Genomic DNA, 13,452 nt, shown 5'->3' on the forward strand with positions numbered 1-13,452 from the left:
CTTAAAAAATGCCTAAACACAAATGAATACTGACGAATTATAGAAAAAAAATCTGTGTTTTTGTCTCGGTCGGGATCCTTGGGAAGCAGAATGCATGACATGAGAAGTGTGCAAAGAAGTACTAGTTTAGCAAAATGCAAACTGGCAGCTAAAGGAGAGTGAGTTCTTTTGTGAGATCGGGTAAAACAGAAGATGTTACTGCTGCAGAGGGAGTTTTTGCTCAAGGTCAAAAGATTGATTGATCTTAAGCAGAAGGTAAAGTGACAGACCTACCGTGTACTGTATTTTATATTTAAATATAATCTCTTGTTTGAGTGCTCAATAGCTTTTAAAGTATTCGTCATGATGCTCAAAAACAAGTTATATTTTATCAAGTGTAACCCACATTACATACTACAACTCTTATACTGACACTTTTACCTTTTAATAAATAATAAAAACAGATTTTTATTAATAACTTCAATAGCTTTTAAAGTATTCATCAAATTGCTCTAAAACAAGTTGAATTTTATCAAGTGTAACCCACATTACATACTACAACTCTTGTACTGACACCTTTACCCTTTATTACATAATAAAAACAGATTTTTTAAAATAACTTTAATACCTTTTATAGTATTTGTCATATTGTTCCAGAACAAGTTATTAATAAAAATCTGTTTTTATTATGTAATAAAAAGTGACAGTGTCAGTATAAGAGTTGTGGTATGTAATGTGGGAGCACCCCAGCCCGAATATGCCCTTGGAGCACCCCAGCCCGAATGTGCCCTGGGAGCACCCCAGCCCGAAGGTGCCCTGGGAGCATTTTGTTGGGAGAACGTACCATATAACAGAGTTTTTGACCAATTTAAGCAAGAATTCTATAAGAAATGAAATAATGAAAAAATAAAAATTAGCATCATCTTTTCACTATCTTAGGCTACTTATTCAGTCAGGAACCCCCATAATGGCCACCTGGCTAACATGTTGTATAATATGCTTTTATTTTCAGTATTTGGTTGGTAAAATAAATTATAAATAATTATAAAATTGCATTTTAACCACTTAAAAAAGTTTATGCTACTTTATGCGTTTATTCGATGGAAAATAAATCCACAAACGTAGCTTGAAGTTTCTTTGCTCTCTTGCTCCACCTGCTGGACAGAAACGTTACATGCAGCGTTCATATTAGCAAATAGTATATATAGAAAACATGTTAAAAACGGCTTTTTAAATGTCCAATGTTATTCATATAGAATTCACTTGCATCCTTGGACTTCTATAACTAGTACACGACCATGTATTAATCACAGACGTAGGGCTTAATCACCAGATAAACATGAGGTGGCATGTGGGTCAAGTGTACACTGCATTACAACATAGTGTGCATGATGACAAATACTAGCAAACAGAAAACCTGCTTTGATTGTAGTTTCTTCAAGTAATACACATGTTTCCATGGGGTTTCAGACCTCTTCAATCTGGGTTCTTGAAATTTTAAATATTTTTTTTATCTAGTATAGTGTTTTAGCAGGCAGCACTGACGCAAAACAGCTCCAGGGCCTTGAGGACTAAAGATCTGGTACTGATCCTTACCCCTGGCAAGAAGAAAGGGAGGTTTTCCCCATGAGTACATGTGGTTCATTTTACCACCCCAAAAATATAGTGATGGCTGGAATGGTTACACTACATTGTCTCTAGTGTTAGGCTCTGCAATAAACCCAATTTTCCAGCCTCTTGATGCATGCTCAATAATCCAGGTACACAAATCCACAAAGTTGAATCAGTTTATCTGGACACAAGTTTGTTGTAGAGATACGTTCTGTCACTCATCCACCGGCCCACCAATACCCGGTCGTTATGCAAATCAACTGCCAGCTCAGACTGAAGAAGTCACTTGGATGAGTGATGAAATGTATCTCTACAACAAACTTGTGTCCAGATAAACTTTGCCAATTTTCCAGTGTTTACTTAAAGGAAAATTGGAAGGTTACCATTAACAATCATGACCCTGACCCTGAGGAGATTTATTTTGTTCTCAGTCCCAGTTACATCAAAGAGTGTGTATATTTAGTCTTGAATAAGATGTGGTGTAGCAAATATTGTGGATGCCACCTAGCACAAGAGTCCAGGGGACTTTTATTTAGACCTTGACTAAAGTCACATTGCCATGGGCCCCCGAATCTTGGCTGCACATTCTGATACTACTCCACCCTACATGTATTTGGGTATACACTGGGACTACATATATCTGGGTAATGAATGTAACAAGCTTTTTTAAGTTAATGGTAAATAACAACAACATGATTGTTATTTATACCTAAATTTAAGCCAATTCATTAATTTACTCTTTTCTGGCAAACACTTTATTTTGATTTAATCACTTACACCTATAGGCAATCAACATATTGCCAATGGTTTGAGAGGTAAGTTAGAATATCTTAGAGAAAACGCACAAAGCCACTAGGAGAACATATCAAACTCCAGGCCGTAACCACAGCCGAAAAGGTCTGCAGGCCCCTGGAGATCCTATGATCCAATCAACACATATCGGCATATTATGCTACTCCAGATGTGTGCTCCAGGTGGTGCCATCGAATCCCGCAATTTAAAGCTGACTGTATATGCAACATGGCAAAAAGAAGAAAAACAGGCAGACCCCCCATGTTGCCTCCATTTCTTTTTCTCTTTTCTGGCATAAAAAAAAATGCAAAAGTATAAGGACACCTGACCATGAACTTGTTGGACATCCAATTCCAAAGCCATGGGCTGTCCCTACATGGAGTTCCCTCTTACACAACAACTATAAGATATTTGCTTGTATGTGGAAATTTGTGTTTATTAAGAGCACTAGGGAGGTCAGGCACTAATGCCGGATGAGAAGGTCTATGTCACAACCAAAACCATTCCAATTTATTCCAGAGATGTTCAATTGGATTGTAGCCAGAAGAGTGGAGGCTGGTATAGCTGCAAGGTACTTGTTTTTCATTCACAGTCCAGATTGAAAAAAATGTGAACCTTTGGGGTAAAGATTTCTCCAAAAATCAGGTGTTCTATGTAATAACACTGGAGAAAAGGTTTGTTCCGTTGAACCCTGCCCTAGTCACAACAAAAAAAGACTACAAATGCATTTTGAAGAACATGTTTATCAGTCCACAATAAGACAAATGTAGTCCTAAAATATTGTATTGTTTTTACTCTCCTCACGACAAGGTATTCTGCAGTGATCACATCAAAGGTACACTATATTGCCAAAAGTATTCGCTCGCCTGCCTTCACACGCATATGAACTTGAGTTCATCCTGAAAAACAGGACCACCCACCACAGAGCAGGTATTATTTAGGTGGTGGATGATTCTCAACACTGCAGTGACACTGACATGGTGGTGGTGTGTTAGTGTGGATCAGACACAGCAGCGCTGCTGGAGTTTTTAAACACCTCACTGTCACTGCTGGACTGAGAATAGTCCACCAACCAAAAAACATCCAGCCAACAGCGCCCCGTGGGCAGCGTCCTGTGACCACTGATGAAGGTCCAGAAGATGACCGACTCAAACAGCAGCAATAGATGAGCGATCGTCTCTGACTTTACATCTACAAGGTGGAGCAACTAGGTAGGAGTGGACAGTGAGTGGACACGGTATTTCAAAACTCCAGCAGCGCTGCTGTGCCTGATCCACTCATACCAGCAGAACACACACTAACACACCCACCCAAATAATACCTGCTCTGTGGTGGTCCTCTGAGGGGTATCCTGACCATTGAAGAACAGGGTGAAACAGATGGACTACAGTCAGTAATTGTAGAACTACAAAGTGCTTCAGGATGAACTCAAGTTTATATGTGTGAAGGCAGGTGAGCGAATACTTTTGGCAATATGGTGTACATTTAATGCAGAAGGTAGTAAGCATCCTGCAAAGATAACACCATGAGCACAACCAGAATAGGCCTAAACAAATAACAGAGAACGGAATGTGCAGTCGATTCTTAAGAACCTACAGTCATGCAGAGCAATCCAACCTTGACTTTACAGTTTGCTTCAAGGCGGGACTGGTAGAATGTAAGCCGTGGTACATGCTGGTTGTTGTAGTATACACCTATGCTACGCTTAAATAGAGCTCTCCGTAAAGACTACAATTCCCGTGAGCCTCTGTCGGACCATGCGGCGCTCCTATTGGCTGCCCGCTGCAGCCGCAGCCCCAGAGAATGAATGAAATTGAAATAGCTGCTTACATTAGAAGCTTTATGTACAATACCGGGGATCTGCAGCTCTTCCATTGTAGCATTCTGTGTCAAAAATGGCCACTGCAGTGCAAAACCCTCTGAAATCGTAAGTACCAAAAATCCGCGTTTTTATTGTTATTTATTTGGGGAGAATTAAGGCTTTTTTGGGATTGTTATAAGAATCGGTTTAAACATCGTTAAAAAGTAGCCTTTGCATTACTAGGATGCATGGATTTAGGTCATGATCTTTTATAAATATTAATCGAATGGATTTATAACTCAGGTCAGGTTATTTTGAGATGCTGTAAATATTAAAATAAATAGATGATGCTGCGCGCTGGATGGAGAATCTCGGTGCTGTTTGATAGGCGATATGAAGGAATTTACGTGACCCGGCGAGTCAATACATTGATCGATGTGAACTTGGGAAGATCGGGTATCCCAGATCCAAAAAAAAAAAGGATTATTTGCCCTGGTTTGCTTTTGATAGTCTATAGTGTATTTTACCTGTGCGCACTGGACAGAAGCGCAGAATTAATTGATATGCGCGCTCGCTTCATTCTAGGGCTTCATTCTAGGACCGTCACCCTAAATCCTGATGTGTCAAATACGCACGGGTAACTGCACGGATAACATAAGAGATATAAACCATGTGTTGATTAACTTCATACGACTTCTGGTATCTGAACAGTTTGGCTTACATTTTAAGGATCCGTGGTACCGGCGCAACATTCCGTTAAGTTCCCGTTAGATTCCTTTGTGCGGAGCTGCTAGGGTTGAATTCAGCGCGCCCGCTTATGGGCTGAGTGCCAAGTGCGATCGCTTTATTTATCTGGACCCTGACGAGACATAACCTCCTATTTACATGTACACCAACCGGCCAGTTTATTAGGCGCACCTGTAGGCTACACCTGCCCATTTACACCGATCAGCCATAACATTAAAACCACCTCCTGGTTTCTACACACACTGGCCATTTTATCAGCTCCACTTACCATCTGTTTCTCTACATACTTTTTAACCTGCTTTCACCCTGTTCTTCAATGGTCAGGACCCCCACAGGACCACTACAGAGCAGGTATTATTTGGGTGGTGGATCATTCTCAGCACTGCACTGACTCTGACATAGTGATTGTGTGATGTGCTGGTATGAGTGGATCAGACACAGCAGTGCTGCTGGAGTTTTTAAATACCGTGTCCACTCACTGTCCACTCTATTAGACACTCCTACCTAGCTGGTCCACCTTGTAGATGTAAAGTCGGAGACGATCGCTCATCTGTTGCCACTGTTTGAGTTGGTAATCTTCTAGAACATCATCAGCGGTCACAGGACGCTGCCCACAGGGCGCTGTTGGCTGGATATGTTTGATTGGTGGACTATTTTCAGTCCAAGTGTTTACAAACTCCAGCAGCGTTGCTGTGTCTGATCTACTCATACCAGCACAACACACACTAACACACCACCACCATGTCAGTGTCACTGCAGTGCTGAGCATGATCCACCCCCTAAATAATACCTGCTCTGTGATGGTCCTGTGGGGGTCCTGACCATTGAACAACAGGTTGAATGCAGGCTTAAAAGGTATGTAGAGAAACAGATGGAGTACAGTCAGTAATTGTGGAACTACAATGTGCTTCTATATGGTAAGTAGAGCTGACAAAATGGACAGTGAGTGTAGAAACAAGGAGATGGTTTAATGTTATGGCTGATGGTGTCACACTAGTACAGTGGTACCTTGAAACTCAACGTCAATTGGTTCTGGGACTGGCGTTGAGTTTCAAGATTTTTTTTTCCATAAGGATGTATGAGAAACCTGTTAATGCGTTTCATGGATGTGTGGACATATATTTTAGGCATACGTAAAAAAATGGGGTTGTTTTTGACACTTATAGACTGAAAATAACACAAATCTAATATAGAAACACTGAAATAGAAAGCTGATTCTTACAATTTCCCAGAACCCCGAGCTATAACACAAGTTTAAAAGTGAAACAGTGAATCTGACGGTTATTCCACACAAATGCAGTTTCGTCTCATATGCACACTTTGATGACGTATTACCGCACTGCTCAAGTCGAGCTCTAAACAACGTGGCTTTTTATTGTTAATTTGAAATTAAATAAATACATTTTAAAAAAACAAACTGAACAGGTTGAGTTTAAGGGAAACGTTGAGTTTAAAGGTACAAATTTCTCGACGAAGGGCGTTGAGTTTCAAAGATTTTGAGTTCAGTTACGCTGAGTCACAAGGTACCACTGTAAATCTTTTGGGATTTAACAGGCTTTACAGTTTATACAATATGATGCAAAAATCTATCCAGTGAGCGGCAGTTCTGCAGGTCTAAACACCTTAATACAAGAATAGCCTGACTAGATAGGGATTTCAGAAAAGCTATGGTGAATCAAACAGCCATTCTTTACACCCTTGGTGACCAGAAAAGCATCACAACGAACAAAGCCTCAAGTGCTTAAAGTTACATCTGATTCAATTCCTATCAGTCCACGATAAAACTCTGAGGCTACAGTGGGCACATGCTCACCAAAATAGATTGGTGTGTTTGCACCACACAAATGGAAAGGTCAGATTTTAGCCCAGCCTGCTTTGTTTCAAAAGTTTAGGCTGGTGGAGTTGGGTTGTGAAACGTCTCACCAGGCCCCTAATTCCAATCAAGCACTGTTTGAATAGCACAGCGTATCTGAGTATTGTTGCTGACCATGTGCATCTTTTTATGGCTACAATTTATTTGTCACGTGATGGCAGTTTCCAACATGATGAGGCACTTTGTCACCTTAATGGCCTGTCACCAGACCTGATTCCTATAGAAAACCTTTAAGACTGTGAAAGATTGGAAGTGAAGATTTACAGTAGTCATGTCAACATGGGCTCAAAATCTTAAAGGTAAATACAGAAATAGACTGGTAAGCAGGATTTGAAATCCATGTGGACAAGGAGACAAGGAGAACATACCAAACTCATCATAGACAGGAACCCTGTAGTGGTGCGAAATCCCACATTTCTTGAACCACCAGTGTGTCAAATACAAATACATATTAAACATTATGCTAATAGGAATTACTTTAGAAATGTTTTCTCAGTCATTTCTTGCCCATGACAAGATTTAACACAATTGTAGTTCTACAATTACTGACTGTAGTCCATCTGTTTCTCTACATACTTTGTTAGCCCCCTTTCACCCTGTTCTTCCATGGTCAGGACTCTCCCAGGACCACTACAGTAGGTATTATTTGGGTGGTGGGTGACACTGCAGTGACACTGACATGGTGGTGGTGTGTTAGTGTGTGTTGTGCTGGTATGAGTGGATCAGACACAGCAATGCTGATGGAGTTTTTAAACACCTCACTGTCCCTGCTGGACTGAGAATAGTCCACCAACCAAAAATATCCAGCCAACAGCGCCCCGTGGGCAGCGTCCTGTGACCACTGATGAAGGTCTAGAAGATGATCAACTCAAACAGCAGTGATAGATGAGCGATCGTCTCTGTCTTTACTTTAATATACTGTATATCATATATATATATATACTGTATATATACTGTATATATATCTATAGGTAGATAGAAAGATAGATATAGATATATAACCAGCTTAACCTGTACAGCTTAATAAATGTATGATTTAGAAATAGGAATTGTAATAATGCAACACGGGTTGCCTGGTGCACATTTATCCTGCGAAATTGGCTGTTATGCACTTTTACCTTTATTAGATTTATTTTAAATATTTCATGCAAGCATTTAGATGCCCTTAGTCAAACTTTATGTGAATGATAAGAGATGCACATTTTAATCCACAATTAATTAAATAATAGGAAAGAAAAATATTCAGGGAAAAACATAAAACGTTGAATGTGTAAAAATTAAGGCACATTTAATATTTTATTCATTTTATTATTATTTTTTCCCATTTTATCAATCGCTTTATCCTGGTCAGGGTCGTGGTGGGTTCGGTTTTACTGGAAAACACTGGGCACAAGACAGGAAAACACTTGCCAATCCGTAGCTTTGGCCAGGCGACAGTGTAAAAGGCCGCCTTGCCACCCAAGCCCCCATCTGTGCTGTACAGACAGAGCTACCACATTTCTGTGATTAAGTTTATATTCAGAGCTACTGTAAGAGATTATTTTAACGGAAATATTTATAAATATGTTGGATTTTTGGTGGTTGACCCACATATTCCAGAGACTCAATGACAGAGATTTTAATAATAATCCAATAGGGATGTAACGATACACTCGATTTTTCCCCGATTTTTTAAACAAAATTAAATTGAAGAAAAATTAAGACAAAGATTCCTTTTATTATTTCTCTTTAAAAAATAAATAAAATAAAACACTGTATTTGTGCTTATCTTTTATTTATCTAAATAATGAATTTCCTTTTATTTCTGAGGTAGGTACAAACTATGCAAAACAATGCTGCCCATTTTCCTTTTTGTGTAAAAAAAACTGAAATGAAATAAATCCCACATTAAATAAAATAAATAAATAATACAAATAAAAAAGTATCCTCACATAAATAAATTTGGCTGAACCTGGCAACCCTGTAGTGACATCAACCAGGCAAGGTGAATGGCGCCAGTGCCCTCTGCTGTTTAAAGTGAATATCGATTCATTATACATGAATCGTTACACATGTGAATCGATTTTTAACTGTCTTGTGGTGCATCGTTACATCCCTATAATCCAATGATGTTTGATTTATACATATTAGTGGTTGTTGCATGTCATGGATTTTAGTTGCTTGAGTGTCCATTATCATAAAGTAAATTTTTAATAAGATCTTTGATTACGTGGCTCTTTTGACCCGCCAAAACAGAATGTTTATAAGTTCCATATATTTGGATTTATAACTGATAAAGGTGCAGAAAAGATTTCCAGTTTTTTTTTACTGATCAGCTTCATTCTACACTGATCAGCCGTAACATTAAAACCACCTCCTTGTTTCTACACTCACTGTGTATTTTATCAGCTCCACTTACCATATAGAAGCACTTTGTAGTTTTAGTTATTGACTGTAGTCCATCTATTTCTCTACATACCTTTTTAGCCTGCTTTCACCCTGTTCCTTAATAGTCAGGACCCCCACAGGACCACTACAGAACAGGTATTATTTAGGTGGTGGATCATTCTCAGCTCTGCAGTGACTATGACATGGTAGTGGTGTATTAGTGTGTGTTGTGCTGGTATGAGTGGATCAGACACAGCAGCGCTGCTGGAGTTTCCACTCACTGTCCACTCTATTAGACACTCCTACCTAATTGGTCCACCTTGTAGATGTAAAGTCGGAGACGATCGCTCATCTATTGCTGATGTTTGAGTTGGTCATCTTCTAGACCTTCATCAGTGGTCACAGGACGCTGCCCACGGGGCGCTGTTGGCTGGATATTTTTGGTTGGTGGACTATTCTCAGTCCAGCAGTGACAGTGAGGTGTTTAAAAACTCCATCAGCGCTGCTGTGTCTGATCCACTCATACCAGCACAACACACACTAACGCACCACCACCATGTCAGTGTCACTTCAGAATGACCTACCACCCAAATAATACCTACTTTAGTGGTTCTGGGAGAGTCCTGACCATGGAAGAACAGGGTGAAAGGGGGCTAACAAAGTATGTAGAGAAACAGATGGACTACAGTCAGTAATTGTAGAACTACAATTGTGTTAAATCTTGTCATGGGCAAGAAATGACTGAGAAAACATTTCTAAAGTAATTCCTATAACATAATGTTTAATATGCACTATATGACGTAGACACATGACCACGATCGATAATATGTTGCCACAATATTTTGGAATCTGCGTTTGTTCCCATTCAAGCTAAAGTGCATTTTTTAGGCCTGGCTTGCAATTGACTTGACATTTCAATTCACTCTGAAGCTGTTCAAATGACCTAGGTCAGGGCAGTTTTTCCCACCAAAGTCATCAAGCAATGTCTTTATGGAGCTCGCTTTGTGTACAAGGGCACAGTCATGCTGGAACAGGAATGAACCTTTTCCAAATTGATATTTGTAAGCATAAAATATATTTGGTTATTAAACACTCATTTTAAATAGGCCTGGCTAAAACATTTGAACTCAGTTTTTTGGAGGGGCGTCTGCTTTTATATAGTGTTTCAGATTTTTTGATGTGGTTTCATGAATTAAATTTTAATTCTTCTTCTGATTAAAAATGTAACTGATTCATTTGTAATTTGTGAAGATTATAATTAGCTGGCTCCTGAGTGGGTGCCTGATCATGCATTAACAGACCCATTTTCCCAAAATTGAAAGCCTTTCTAGAGATTTCTTCAACGTTGATCTCTTGATGTCTTTGCGATTCTGCTTGTTTTTGCAGTTTAAGGTGTAAAGGTGTGTTTGTGGGGGTGGTGGTGATACCTGAGTAGACAGGTGGTCCCACCAGACCCTGGAAAGAATATAATACTAGCACCCCTACTTTAATGCACAGTGCTCCTGCACTCTATCAGCATCGGTATAGTGTCTACTGACATTTATCCTAATTTGTCTGACAGATTTGAGGAAATTAAATTAAATGAATTTTAACTTCATAAGAGAGCCCAGCATTAAGTGCACTCAAGCCTCATCTTTATATTTGGGATTTCTGCATTTGCCCCGACCCTTTTACTTCATAACATTTATCTCAAAATCTAAGTCAAAGTCTAAAGGTTGTCTAATAAGTCCAGACCAAGTCCAAATAATAGTAAATACCTAGAGCATAAACAAGTATTATTAGGAATTTGACTGGTTCCTGTCCTAACTGTTGCACATATTATTACAATTATTATTTTCTAATCTGCTTTACATTTGCAAATTTACCTTGGAAAACGTGAGGTCCATAAATGGTTTGACGAGTTGGGTATGGAGGACCTCCTGCGGTCTGCACAGAGCCCCGACTTCAACATTGTTAAATATCTTTAGGATGTACTGGAACGTTAATTTCAAACCAGACCTGACTAAAGACTAGCTGGAATGCCTACGTGTTAATGCCCATGCTTGTGGAATGCAATGTCCAACAAGGTCAGGGTTATATGTCCACATCAATTTGGTCATTTAATTTAAGTCCACAGTTGACTTCAGTTTATCATGGTCATGAAGTAACTGTAGAAAATTATTATTTATTATATCATAGAAATGATGCCAAGGTTATTCAGTTTACACTTTAGACCAGTAAAGAGAGAGAAATCCACACGTTCAGAAGTCATGATTGATCTTTTCTATCTAATGTAGGGTCATAGAATTTTGGCATTGCCTAAATTGCATTTTATCTCAAATCAGATAAAAACTTAGTTGAATATTGATCAATATTGAAATTAATATATTTTATACATCTGAAAGCAGTGGGTGTGCTGATACAACTGAACTCAATAATTATGTGGGATGTCCCCATATTTTTGGTCTTTCACTATGTTGTATTATCATTATTATCATTATAAAGTGCCATCAGGACAGTTTAGACTCCTGGCGACCACATAGACATTATTTCTCCAGAACATCTTCTCTTTGGGTCTTTATTGTTCCTCTAAAAGTATCCATTCATTTTGTTGCTGACCATCCTCTTTCTTTTTTACCATAAACTCTTCCAATCATAGTTGTCTTTGTCCAAGGAATTTTTCTTCTCATAATGTCTCCAGTTTGGTCATCAGCACTTCATATGAAAGCTGGTGTTCTTTGCCATCCAAGACACTCTCAAAAGTCTTTGCCAGCACCAGTTCAAAGGCACTGATGTTCCTCCTGACCCACAGTCCAGCTTTCACATCTATAAAGAACCACTGAGAAGACCATAATCTGGAAGTGTCTGTTCAGATTTCTTGACTGCTGCATTAATTGCTGGTAATTGATCCAACGCAAAGGCTGCCCACCACTTCAACATATTTTCTATCAGTGGTAAAGGTAATGTTTACTGTGGGTGTCATACAGGAACATGAATCCTTGGGAGTTTGGTCACTGTCCTTATATTTATCCACTGACTGAGTGGGTTTCCTTTGGGTGTTCTGGTTTTCTCCCATATCCCACAAACATTACATCTACATTGCAATGCAATAAATTGGTTCCCAGTCTAGTGCTACGGGTTTCTGGGAGTTGCCGGACTCACAGTGACCCTGACAGGGTTGTAATTTTAAACATGACTTTCCATTTTGCTCAAAGGTCTGGCAAAATGCACGACTGGCATAAGTACCAATTTACACCTACGTTCATCTATAGATTATATTTTTAGCTGCTAAACACCAGCCCCATCATTAGGTGAGTCAGGAATATCTGTCTTTGAGGTGTTTGTAAGCAGTCCAATTAAAATGTACACTATATAACCAAAAGTATGTAAACATCTGAGCACAAACTGGTTGGACATCACACTTTGACACACAATTCACAGCAAATGTGTTCAGTTGAATTAAGGACAGGGCTCTGTCCATGCTACTGGACTTTAAGAACCTTGTGTATTCGTAATTACATTTAATCCTCTGGGCCACAAGGGCTTTTGTGGTCAGTTGTGTGGGGGACAGAAATTTCTTTGTCTTTAGCATGATCAGAGAGAGAGTGAGAGGTATTTTTAGCTCTTTGACCTATTTCTTCAAAGTTGCCTACACAACTAAGGGTCAGTCAGTGTGCCAGTGATGGACAAACTTGTTGTAAACTTTATTACAACCCCCCCCACACACACACAAACACACACACACACATGACACACTAGTTATGTTCAGTCAGTGCTGAGAAGTTGTGTTGACTGAAAGTGTGACGTGTAACTTCAGATGGCTTCACATGAATGATGTAGCATTTGCTAAGCGCTAAAGTAAAATCTTTTAGGGTGTTTAGTATGGGGTTGAGTATGGTCAGGATAATTATCAGAATCTGACCACTTTTAAAAAAGAAAATGGGCGTTTAGGTAGTGTGGCAGACTACTGTGCAAGCCCAGCAATGCTGAAATCTTGAGCTGAATCCCTGATTGACTGTGTCTGAGGGAGGGAGGTCAACTTGCCTTTGTTGCTGCTGTACAATTGTGACCTCGGCTGTCTGGTCAAGAAGTCTGCACTAGCGGTGGGGTGTTTACAGAGTTCTTCTCTGTGCAATGTGGCTCTTCGTGAGGGGTAAGATGCAACCGGCGAATGTGGGCATGTCTTTGGTTAATGTGAGGGTAGTGCAGCAAGAGATCTGCAGTAGGGGGTGTTGGCAACTTTTAGATTGGTGGGAAATGTGGGGAAAAATGCTAAATAAGGATCAGGATTCCTTCCTTCCGA

At 39.5% G+C, this 13,452-nt stretch overlaps 1 protein-coding gene across 1 annotated transcript in view; it reads left to right on the forward strand.

Moving 5' to 3' along the window:
* Positions 1-4,189: 4,189 nt before the first annotated feature.
* The window catches only part of dpf1 (double PHD fingers 1), a 50,058-nt gene continuing 40,795 nt past the window's right edge, over positions 4,190-13,452 (forward strand). Inside the window, 2 exon segments of the mRNA XM_063016419.1 lie at positions 4,190-4,260; positions 4,262-4,309. Coding sequence (XP_062872489.1) covers positions 4,190-4,260; positions 4,262-4,309 — 119 coding nt within the window.

Source organism: Trichomycterus rosablanca, chromosome 20 (assembly GCF_030014385.1).
Source record: "Trichomycterus rosablanca isolate fTriRos1 chromosome 20, fTriRos1.hap1, whole genome shotgun sequence".
Lineage (NCBI taxonomy): Eukaryota > Metazoa > Chordata > Actinopteri > Siluriformes > Trichomycteridae > Trichomycterus > Trichomycterus rosablanca.